Source organism: Aotus nancymaae, unplaced genomic scaffold, assembly GCF_030222135.1.
Source record: "Aotus nancymaae isolate 86718 unplaced genomic scaffold, 86718_ANA_hifiasm-v0.15.2.pri h1tg000015l_0, whole genome shotgun sequence".
Classification (NCBI taxonomy): domain Eukaryota; kingdom Metazoa; phylum Chordata; class Mammalia; order Primates; family Aotidae; genus Aotus; species Aotus nancymaae.
Window position 1 is genome coordinate 7,122,752 of NW_026988426.1, and position 12,264 is coordinate 7,135,015.

At 46.7% G+C, this 12,264-nt stretch overlaps 1 protein-coding gene across 4 annotated transcripts in view; it reads left to right on the forward strand.

Annotated features, from left to right (window-relative positions):
• Positions 1-12,264, forward strand: part of CYFIP2 (cytoplasmic FMR1 interacting protein 2) — a 142,926-nt gene that overhangs the window by 32,088 nt on the left and 98,574 nt on the right. For all 4 annotated transcript variants that reach the window (XM_064376481.1, XM_064376484.1, XM_064376482.1 and 1 more), the window contains exons 5-8: positions 602-703; positions 4,347-4,528; positions 6,742-6,838; positions 7,990-8,118. In XM_064376481.1, coding sequence (XP_064232551.1) covers positions 602-703; positions 4,347-4,528; positions 6,742-6,838; positions 7,990-8,118 — 510 coding nt within the window. The remainder of the gene's footprint in view (positions 1-601; positions 704-4,346; positions 4,529-6,741; positions 6,839-7,989; positions 8,119-12,264) is intronic.

Here is a 12,264-nt window from a genome sequence, read left to right on the forward strand (position 1 = left end):
ACGCTCACGGACACAGCACAGAGCTGAGAAAAAGGAAGGAGGGTTCTGTTCTTGGGACCAACTGGTTCATTTCCTGCAGCCAATGTCTGAGGAGCACTCTGCCCCCTGCCAGACTGGTGAAGTAGGGGCTACCCCAGTCTCCTCTCACTAGGATGAGCATATCAGTTATCATCCAAAATCAGGTATATTTGAGAGTAAAAAAGGGCTCTATTAATAAGACAGCAGGGCCGTGCATGGTGGCTCATGCCTGTAATCCCAGCAATTTGGGAGGCTGAGGCAGGAGGATTGCTTGAGCCCAGGAGTTCAAGACCAGCCTGGGCAACATAATGAGACGTCATCCCTACAAAAACTCCAAAAATTAACTGGATGTGGTGGCGAGTGCTTGAAGTCCCACCTACTTGGGAGGCTGAGTTAGGAGGATCACTTGAGCCTGGGAGGTTGAGGTTTTAGTGAGACATGATCATGCCACTGCACTCTAGCCTGGATGACAGAACAAGACCCTGTCTCAAAAACAAAACAAAAAACCAGTAATAAGATGACAGGTGTGAACCAGGACTGCCTGGGCAAACCAGGATGTGTGTGCCCCCACCTTCCCCCACAGGTGAAATGCAACGAGCAGCCCAACCGTGTAGAGATCTATGAGAAGACGGTGGAGGTGCTGGAGCCAGAGGTCACCAAGCTCATGAAGTTCATGTATTTTCAGGTGAATGGGGAGGGGCAGGTCTGCATCTCAAGAACTAAAAAGGCCCCTAGTCTTCTAACTACTGGGGTCTGAAGTTTTGCGCCATGTTATTTGTTCATTCAGCAAACATTTTTTGACTGTGCCCTACACACCCTGGGTGAGCAAGACGAATGGGTCTCCCTGCCCTCATGGAATTTCATCCTAGTACGTATGTGAGTGCGTTTTAGGTAGGGGAAGAGACAGACAATAAGCAATACATGTGAATATTCAGAGAATAATAAGTGCTGTGAGTAAAATAACATTTTGAAACGTTCTGGGTTATAGAGTACCTGTGGTGTGGGTGCTGCTTTAGGGACAGCCTCTCAGGAGGTGGCATTTGAGCTGAGTCTCTTTAGAGAGAGGCTGATGTGTGGTGACCCGGAGGAAAGGATTTCAGGCAGAAGGTACCACAGAGGCAAAAGGCTTGAGGCTGAGGCTGGAAGGAGCTTGATGTGTTTAAGAAATAAAATGAAGTTCCTGGATGTGTTGTGGGGTGGGGGCAGATAATGCAGCCCTGGGTAGGGAGCATGGCCTTTGGAGGCAGAGAAGCCCAAGTCACATTCCCTGGCCCTTTCACTTTCTGTGTGGTTGTGAGTTATTTAACGTCTCTGACACCTTGGGATTTTTCACCTTGAAAATGACCTGCTTCACCAGTTTATGGTGAGGATCATAGAGATCTTTTTTGTAAAGAGCCACGGAGGACCCTGGTCAGACTAGGTTTGACAAATTGCAGCTGCTGTTAGCATCGTGGACCTGCGTTCGGGAGCCCAAAATCTTTTGGGGAGTACAGGGCCAAGAGAGAAGAACTATTCAGAAACTGATTAAGTGCTAAGCTGAGAGTCTCCTGACAAGAGGTATTTACAGAAGGGAGGATCTGGAATAATCTAGAACTATGCTATCCAGTGCGATAGCCATTAGCCACATGTGGGTACTGACATTAATTTAAAAGTGACCACATGAAAAAAGTAAAGATTAAAAAATAAAAATAAGTAAAAATAAAATTTAAAAATGGAAGTTTGAGGTAAGTTGAAAAAAATAAATAAAACGAGACAAGATGAAAAATTCAGTTCCTCAGTAGTTCTAGGCACATTGCAAGTGCTGAGTGGCCACGTGTGATGGTGGCTGTTGTATTTGGACAGTACGGTATGGTCCATTTTCATCATCACAGAGTTTAGTTGGACTTCGACTCTGGAAGGAGAAAGTGTGACTTCGTCCAGTCTTTGAAGGAAAGGACTGACTGGCTGGTTGGGCATCTCAGGCCAGTGGAAGTGGAATGGAGCTTACGTCGGGGCAGTCATTTCAGTTCCCCACTCCTTCCCTATTTTCCTTTTCTTCCTCCTCCTCCTTTCTTGCTCTTTCTGGGTTATTACAGTAGCCTTTTTTTGTTGATGCTGTTCAACTGCTTTTTAAAATTTTTGGTACCAGTTTTATAGAGATATACTTAACATATACCATACAATTTGCCCATTTAAAGTGGACAGTTCAGCAATTTTTAATATATTCACAGAGTTGTGCATCCATCACCACAGTCAGTTTTATTATTTTATTTTATTTTATTTTATTTTTGAGACAGAGTCTCACTCTGTCGCCCAGGCTGGAGTTCAGTGACACTATCTCGGCTCACTGCAACCTCAGCTTCCCTCTCGAGTAGCTGGGACCACAGGTGTGTACCACCACACCTAACTAATTTTTGTACTTTTTTTTTTTTTTTTTAAGTAAAGATGAGGTTTCTCCATGTTGGCCAGGCTGGTCTCAAACTCCTGGCCTCAAGTAATCCACCTGCCTTGGCCTCTCAAAGTGCTGGGATTATAGATGTAAGCCACAGCACCCAGCCCACAATCAATTTTAGAACATCTTCATTACCACAAAAAGAAATCCCATGCCCTTTGGCCATCGCCCCATAATACCCTCATCTCCACCCCCATCCCAGCCCAAGGCAACCACTAAGCTACTTTATGCCTCCGTGGATTTGCCTATTCTGGACATTTCATATAAACTGAATCATACAGCGTGTGGTCTTTTGTGTCCATCTGGCTCTTCACAGTTAGCATGATGTTTTAATACATCCATGTTATAGCATGTATCAGAATTTCATTCCTTTTTAGGACTGAATACTATTCCATTGTATGGATGTACCACATTTTATTTATCCATTCTTCAGTTGATGGACATTTGTTTATTTCCATTTTGGGGCTATTTTGAACAAACATTGATCATTTCCATACAAGATTTTGTGTGGACATATTTTTTCATTTCTCTCAAGTAGAGAGCTAGGAGTAGAATTGTCGGGTCAGATGGTAACCCCACCCTTAAGCCTTTAAATACCCGCTTAACTATTCTTTTGTGTCTAGCTTTGTGCCCTAGAGTCTGTTCTTCCCACAGCAGCCAATGTGACTCTTTTATAATATAATTCAGGCCATGTTATCTGGCCTCACAACCTCCCACATCTCCCCAGCTTATGCAGTGTCCAAGCCTGAGCCTTCATAAAGGTCTGCAAGAGCCAGTGCCCTGGCCCCCCGTTCTTTGCCTCCTTCCAGCACTCGCTCCACTTCAGCCATGCTGGTTTCCTTCCCATCCCTGGAACATGCCTCAGGGCCTTCACTCTGACCATTGAGTTACCTTATATGCCTCTTTTCCTCCTCTTTCAACTTCTTTTCCTGAAAGTCACTTCATGAGGATTCCTTCTCTGATCTTCCTCCTTAGAAGGACCAACCTCTGAGACCTTCTCCTCAAGCTTTCCTGCTTTGTTTTTCTTGATAGCACGTACCACATTCTAATAGATGTATTGTTTTCTGTCTTCTCTTACTAAAGTGTAAACTCCTAGGCCAGGCATGGTGGCTCACATCTGTTATCCCAGCACTTTGGGAGGCTGAGGCAGGTGGTGATCACTTGAGGTCAGGAGTTTGAGACCAGCCTGGCCAACATGGTGAAACCCAGTCTCTACAAAAAATATGAAAAATTAGCTGGGCATGGTGGCATGTGCCTGTAATCTCAGCTACTAGGGAGGCTGAGGCGGGAAAATCACTTGAACCCGGGAGGTGGAGGTTGCAGTGAGCCGAGATCATGCCACTGCACTCTAGCCTGGGCAACAGAACAAAACTCCGTCTCAAAACAAAACAAAACAAAACAAAACTAGACTGTAAGCTCCTGAAGGCAGAAGGCAGAATTTCCTCACTTGTCTGTTTTTCTCTTTTGTTTCCTGTTCTACCCCAGGACCTAGAATGGTGCCTGGCACATAGTAGATGCTCATTAAATAGCTACTGGATGAATGAACCTCTTTTTCTCTCTGCATCTCTCTCTCTCACTCTTGGTCTCTACCTCCTTATCAACTGGTACCTGACACTGTCCTAGGTGCTGGGAATTCCAAAATGAGTAAGACATAATGCCCAGCCAATGTACGTTGAATGAATGCATTGGTTTGACTCACATGGAGGCAGGTGCCAGGCTCCCCTCTAGAAATCAGCTTTGGATTTAAGGACTCCTCTGAGAAAAACTGCCTGGCAGATTTGCCTTTCTCTAAAGGGCTAGCTCTGAGGAGGGCCCTAGAGGAGCCTGGACCCTGCCCCTACAAGAGAGCACAGTGAGCCTCCCCAGGAGACCTTACTCACTGTCCCTCTACCTCCAGCGCAAGGCCATCGAGCGGTTCTGCAGCGAGGTGAAGCGTCTATGCCACGCCGAGCGCAGGAAGGACTTTGTCTCTGAAGCCTACCTCCTGACCCTGGGCAAGTTCATCAATATGTTCGCTGTCCTGGATGAGCTGAAGAACATGAAGTGCAGCGTCAAGAACGACCACTCTGCCTACAAGAGGTCAGGGAAACCTCTCCCTTTCCCTTGCCCCAGTCGGGCCCCTACTCCGGGGCCACCCACCAAGTGGAGGAAGAGGATGGAGCCCCTCTCACTTGCTATTTCTTTGGTACCAAACTAGCCATCTCCCAGACACAGGAGAACTCAGCCTGATTCAGTGTGGTTTGAGGAACAGGGCACAGAGCTGGGCTTTGGAAGAACTTGATCTTTGTAGAGTTTTATGTCACAAGATAGAATCAAATCCTCAATTCCCCCACCTGTGGAGCAGCAGCGTTTTATGTTGCCCTGTGCAATATGGGGCCAGTAAGATCATCACAAAATTGTTACATTAGTTATTTTCTGTAAGAATGAGAAAGGCAATTCAAGCAGCTTATATAAAAGAAGGAAATGAATTGGCTCACAGAAAGTCCAGGCACACCTGCACGCAGGCACTCAGATGACGATGTTAGCCTGGGTCTCTCCAGCTCTCAGCTCCACCTCCTCTACATTGGCTGCATTCTCAGGTCTGTGGTGGTTTCCAGCAGCTTTCCTCCAGCCAGTGCAGCAACCCCAGCTTCTAAGGAAGAGCAGGATGCTTCTCTTTCCAAATACTTTCGTGGAATTCCCAGGGAGGATTGCCTTTGATCCAGCTTGAGTCATGTGCTAGACCCTCCATCAGTCACTGTGGAGATGTAGTGGTGGGGATACCCTGATGGGATGGTTACTCGACTTTGGAGCCCAGGGTCTCTGCCAGCTCATAAGAAGAAGATTAGCCAGGAGAGGTGCCTCACACCGGTAATTCTAGCACTTAGAAGGCCACAGCAGGCAGATCGCTTAAGCCTAAGAGTTCAGACCAGCCTGGGAAACATAGTGAGACCCCCGTCTCTCTCTCTTTCTCTCTGTCTCTCTTTTTTTTTTTTTTTTTTAAGATGGAGTTTCACTCTTGTTGCCCAGGCTGGAGTGCAATGGCACGATCTTGGCTCACTACAACCTCTCCGGGTTCAAGTGATTCTCCTACCTCAGCCTCCCAAGTAGCTGGGATTACAGGCACCTGCCACCACGCCCAGCTAGTTTTGTATTTTTAGTAGAGACAGGGTTTCTCCATGTTGGTCAGGCTGGTCTCAAACTCCTGACCTCAGGTTATCTGCCCACCTCAGCCTCCCAAATTGCTGGGATTACAAGTGTGAGCCACTGCACCCGGCCTCTTTTTTAAAATTAAAACAAAAAAAGAGGAGGACTGAAAGTGGGGAAGGAGTCATTCTAGAAACCAGTATGCAGCCACCCAGAAGTCTCTCTGAAGGATTTGCTGTGTCTCTGCTAAGGAGAGATCCTCCTCCTTGAACAACATCTTCCTGCACTGCAGAGTAACCAGAGAAAACAGACTGATTCTCACAAGTTTACCCTCCTGAGTCAACTGTGAAATCTGGTGGTGTCCAGCAGACAGGACCCCATCTCAAGGCTGACTTAGAAGTGACAACTTCACAAAGTTTTTACATGTAGCTTATTGCATAGTATATTCTACCAAATTCTCCCCAGCTGTGGCCAGCTGCTTCTGTCATGGCCACAAATGACATCCTCTACAGCCCAGCTAGGTCATGAGCAAGGTGGGGTGTCTTGTCTGTTTTCACAGTTCACGATGACACAGGTGGCACCATCCCCAGGTTAGGCAGGAAAGTCAGGCAGCTGCAGCTTTCTCCCGCCAAGCTCTGCTCGTGTTCCTGGTGCCCGTCATCCCTTCACCCAAAGTTCTGTGAGGCTCAGTAGACTTCTGTTTTCCATACAGTGCTTTGCTTTGGAAACACTGAAGTTTTCCTATAAATAACAGAATACACAACAGGGGCATTCTAACATCCTACCTGTGCTTCTTCATAACTTACTATGCAGCCTCACTAGAGGTCACAGGAAGGTACAAGGTTGATCATTTCACTCCCTGTTTTAGCACTCCCGGCTGGTTGATGGGATGCTAGTTCCCCTTAAACTTTCTGAGATTTCAGAGAGTTTTGTACATTCCTGCCTTTTAATTTCAGGGACCCTTATTACAGGTTGTAGACGGCCCCAAAGCAAATGACTTCAGAATACACTCTGTTTCAACATTAGTGTTGCCTGGGATATTCAGAGCTCATTGACTTCCAGGATGGTGTCACTCTGGGATAGGTGGGCGTGGGAGCCTGTGAGGCATGGTTCAGGCTGCTGTGCCTGGACAGTCCTGTCTGCAGCACCCGCTGTCTGTGTTTCAGGGCGGCACAGTTCCTGAGGAAGATGGCAGATCCCCAGTCCATCCAGGAGTCACAGAACCTTTCCATGTTCCTGGCCAACCACAACAGGATCACCCAGGTGAGGGCAGAGTCCCTGTTAGTCCTGGCCTGGTGTCTCAGTGATACAGGCAGGCGTGTAGAGGTTGGGTGGACCACAAGCCCAAGCAGACAAGCTCAGTGTGCAGCTTCCATCTCCACTGCCCTACATGAGAGCGAAATGCAGCTGAGGACTTCAGCCTCCCCTCCCAACCCCAGGTGGCCCATTCACCCTCCCCAGTTGTCATTCTTGTGAAGCCCTCTCAGCCAGTGCTCTGACCCTGCATCAGGGTTGAGAACATGGGGTCTGGATTTAGGCAGCCTTGTTTTCTAATCCTAGATCACCACTGACCCACTGTAAGACTTGGGGCTCAATCTAAGCCTCAGTTTCCTCATCTGTAAAATGGATATGTTATTTTGAGAATATTGTGAGAAGCCATCTCATAGGACTGTTGTGAGAAATAAATGATATCAGGCCCAAACTGAGGGGATCCTCCATCTTCCAAGCGTGTTCAGGCTCAAGTCCATATCACTAAGGTGCTGGGATTGACAGGGCCCTTGCCATTCTTTGTTAACTGCAGAAAGCCGCTCAGCAACTGAGGCCTCAGGTTTTCTTTCTCTTGTCTGTGGGAACTACCAGCAGTGCCCTCCTCTGTGTACCCTGCAAGGCCCAGTTGGTCTCTTTGGAGAGAAAGGGCCTGGGGTGGGGACCTCAGACCCTTCTCTAGTAGATGGTCCTGTACTGCTGTGTCCTGCCAGGAGGGAGATACCTGCCCCCCACCCCACTGCCAGCTCTCCTCCCTTGAATGGATTTTTGCTGCCATTGTCTAAGAAGACATCCTAGATAAGCCCACATCCTCCAAGCTGAGCTGAAATTACAAGAAGCCTATTGCTGTAAAGCTGAGCTGCTTTTTAGCTCAGGACAGGAAAGCACTTTCTAACCATCAAAACTGCCTGGGAATAAAACAAGGGAGTGAGTTCCCTGCCATGGGATGTGTGCAGGAGTACTGTGGGGACATCGAGGAGAGGATTCAGGCATCAGGTGCCGGCTGGCATGCAGGCTGTCCTCCCTGGAGCCATGCTTCCTGGTCATCAGTGGGGGCCACACCCGCCAGCTCTGGACCTTCTGCAGGGGTGCGGGTGAGGGCGCAGGATACATGCACTGCCTAACCTGAGGGTGGCGCTGCTGTTCAGTGTCTCCACCAGCAACTGGAAGTGATCCCAGGCTATGAGGAGCTGCTGGCTGACATCGTCAACATCTGCGTGGATTACTATGAGAACAAGATGTACCTGACCCCCAGTGAGAAACACATGCTCCTCAAGGTAAAACTCCCTTAGGCCACACCCATGGGACCCGAGCTTACCCTCTCACCTTCTTCTTATTAAAAACCCTTTTTAAAAAACAGTGTTTCTTTTTTCTTAAACATTGATACAGATCTTATGGCACAAAATGGTTTGTAACCTCTTCCTTTTCTGTAGTACCGTAGTCACCTTTCCAGATGTCATTAAGGGTATTTCTACAGTGTGATGTTTAATGACTACCAAACATTCCATTGTACTGGGACATTGTCATAACAAATCCCCTGTGCTTGGATGTTTCTTTGCTAAACTCATTGAACACCCTTGTAGCACGGTCTCTGCGCACATCTTTTTGTCAAGCCAAACTTCCTAGAAGAGAAATTGCTGGCTCAAAGGGAAAAACAGAATAAATCTTTTTCTCTTAAATTTCTATAGTTTGAGGGAAACCAGGTGGGTTTTTGTTGCATGGATTTTACTGGGAATTTCTGAGATTTTGGTGCACCTGTCACCCAAGCAATGTACATTGTTCCCAAAGTGTAGTCCCTCACCCACACCTCCCTGCCTTTTCCCCAAGTCTCCAAAGTCCATTATATCGTTCTTTTTTTTTTCCCTTTTTTTTTTTTTTGAGACAGAGTTTTACTCTTGTTGCCCAGGCTGGAGTGCAATGGTGTGATCTCAGTTCACCACAGCCTCTGCCTCCTGGGTTCAAGCAATTCTCCTGCCTCATCCTCCCGAGCAGCTGGGACCACAGGCATGTGCCACCATGTCCAGCTAATTTTTTTTGTATTTTTAGTAGAGACAGGGTTTCTCCATGTTGGTCAGGCTGGTCTCTGGCTCCCGACCTCAGGTGATTCACCTACCTTAGCCTCCCAAAGTGCTGGGATTACAGACGTGAGTCACCGTGCCCAGCATATTAATATCATTCTTATGCCTGTGCATCCTCGTAGCTTAGCTCCCACTTATAAGTGAGAACATACAATATTTGATTTTTCATTTCTGAGTTACTTCACTTAGAATAATGGCTTCTAACTCCATCCAGGTTGCTGTGAATGCCATTATTTTGTTCCTTTTTGTGACTGAGTAATATTTCACGATGTATATATGCCACATTTTCTTTATCCACTTGTTGGTTGATGGACATTGAGGTTGGTTCCATATTTTTGCAATTGCTAATTGTGCTGCTATAAACATGTGTGCAAGTATCTTTTTCATGTACTAACTTCTTTTCCTCTGGGTAGACGCCCGGCAGTAGGATTGCTGGATCAAATGGTAATTCTACTTTTAGTTCTTTAAGGAATATTCATACTGGAAAACAAAATAGATCTTCAAGCTTTTGCTATATTTTGCCAAAATGATCACGATTGTTTCATCAGTTTACAGGTTTCATTCCAAAATTGTCATATTTATTGTTTTGGAAAATCTGGAATATACAGCAAAGCATAAAAAAATTTAAATCTCTCACAGTCCTTTAACCAAAAGATAACACTTTTATCATTTTCTTTTCCAAGGCAGGGTCTCATTCTGTCTCCCAGGCTGGAGTGCAGTGGCACAATCATGACTCACTGCATGAAACAGGCTGCCTAACTCCCAGGCTCAAGTGATCCTCTCACCTCAGCTTCCCAAGTATCTGGGACTAGAGGCACAACCACCACACTCAACTATTTATTTTATTTTATTTTTTATTTTCTGTAGAATCAGGGTCTTCCTATGTTTGACCAGGCTGGTCTTGAACTCCTGGGCTTAAGCAATGTGCCCACCTCAGCCTCCAAAAGTGCTGGGATTATATGCATGAACCACTGCACCTGGCTTACTTTCAGCATTTTTATGTATGTCCTAAGTTTTTGCCTCTGCTTATATATTTTCAAAATTTGCAGTCTGTATGACCATGTATCCGTTTCATCTCATGTGATTAAATTTATTTGGCTATGCTATGCTGCTGTGAAATAATGTGATTTCGATGAGCCTTCCTTAGCTGTTATTCCATTGTTAGCTTAGGTTGTCTCTAACTTACACCCCACAGCTGCTGTAGCACTGACATGATCAGCCTTCTCCTATTCTTTTTTTACTGTTTTTGGAGACGGAGTCTCACTCTGTCACCAGGCTGGAGTGCAGTGGTATAATCTCTGCTCACTGCAACCTCCGACTTCTTGATTCAAGCGATTCTCCTGCCTCAGCCTCCCGAGTAGCTGGGATTACAGGCACACGCCACCATGTGCAGCTAATTTTTGTATTTTTAGTAGAGACGGGGTTTTACCATGTTGGTCAGGCTGGTCTTGAACTCCTGGTCTCTTGAACCACCCGCCACGGCCTCCGAAAGTGCTAGGATTACAGGGGTGAGCCGCGCCCGGCCGCCTTCTCCCGTTCTTTCTACATGCTGCAGAGCTCCTTTTGATTCTGTCCCAGATCCTCACCTCTCAGCATTCTGGTGGTTTTTCCTTTTTTTCTCCTTCAGTGTCTCTCCTGCTGTTCTGAGAATCCCAGCACTGTGTTGGTGCTCCTGTCTTGCATGTCTTCGCACCTCAGTTAAGTTTGCAGGGTTGGGTGGCTTTGAGACTTGTTACCCTGGCTTCCTCCAGACCATCAGAAATCTAGAGAAGCCACTCACAGTTCACACACCCCTCTCACCCCTAGTGCTCAGCCTGGGCGGTTGCTGTAACTTTCTACAAGCTAAATCACTTCATTCCAGCCCATCAAGTAATGTTCACACAGCCTTCAAATTCTCCAGCCCTCCGCACCTGGACTTCCCTGCCTTCTTCCCTCTCTGTTCCTCACCCTCTTCAATCTGCCCCCTCACGTAGTTTTGCCGTGTGGGTAGTTTGTGTCAGTGAACTCAGATACCACCATGGGCACTGTCTCCTCTTATGCAGAAAAGGGTGAAGTTCATCCTGCAGAACAAAGTACACCCACAGAGTGGCTCATGCCTGTCATCCTAGTGCTTTGGGAGGCCAAGGCAGGAGGATCGCTTGAGCCTAGGAGTTTGAGATCAACCTAGGCAACCCAGTGAGATGCCATCTTTACAGACAGATACAAAAATTAGCCAGGAGTAGTGGCATGCACCTGTAGTCACACTTCCTCAGGAGGCTGAGGTGAGAGAATTGCTTGAGCCCAGGAAGTTGAGGCTGCAGTGAACCGTGATCATGCCACTGCACTCCAGCCCAGGTGGGGTGGTGGGGGAACAGAGCAAGAACATCTCAAAGAGAAAAAAAAGGAAACGCTTCCCACAGGGGAAGTGACCTTAACAGTCCCCTGGTCCACCCTCTTCATGTCAGATGAGAAATAGAAGCACAGAGAGAAGTGACTTTCTCATGGTCACAAGCTGTTCAGGCCCCCTTCTGCATACATTTTAAAAGGAACAAAATAAGCCAGCATTCAGAGACTGTTAAAAGGATTGAAATCAAGAATGTCAACTCACTCAGAGGGCAAATTCAGGAAGAGATCATTCTATTGTAAAGACACATGCACACATATGTTCATTGCAGCACTGTTTACAATAGCAAAGACCTGGAACCAACCCAAATGCCCATCAATGATAGACTGGATAAAGAGAATGTGGCACATATACACTATGGAATACTATGCAGCCATAAAAAAGGATGAGTTCATGTCCTTTGCAGGGACATGGATGAATATGGAAACCATCATTCTCAGCAAACTAACACAGGAACAGAAAGCCAAACACCAAATGTTCTCACTCATAGGCTTGTGCTGAGCAATGAGAACACATGGACACAGGCAGGGGAGCATCACACACTGAGGTCTGTTGTGGGGTGGGGGGCTAGGGGAGGGATAGTAGGGGGTGGGAAGGTTGGGGAGGGATAACATTGGGAGAAATGCCTGGTGTAGGTGAAGGGGGGATGAAGGCAGCAAACCACCATGACATGTGTGTACCTATGCAACAATCCTGCCATTTCTGCACTTGTACCCCAGAACTTAAAGTATAATAAAAAAAAAGTCACCAGCAGCTCCTTGAAAACCTTTACATTGTCCTTTCTGTGGAGAAAGAGGTGGATACTTTGACATTCACTCACTGTTCAAGTATTCATCAGATGCCTGTGTTGTGCCACACCCTGGGATACAGCAGGGAGCTAGGAGCAGCCGTTTCTCTAAGAAAGATCTAAATGCAGAAATATTCAACAGATCCTGTTCAGCTCCTTTATCCGCTCCTTAGCT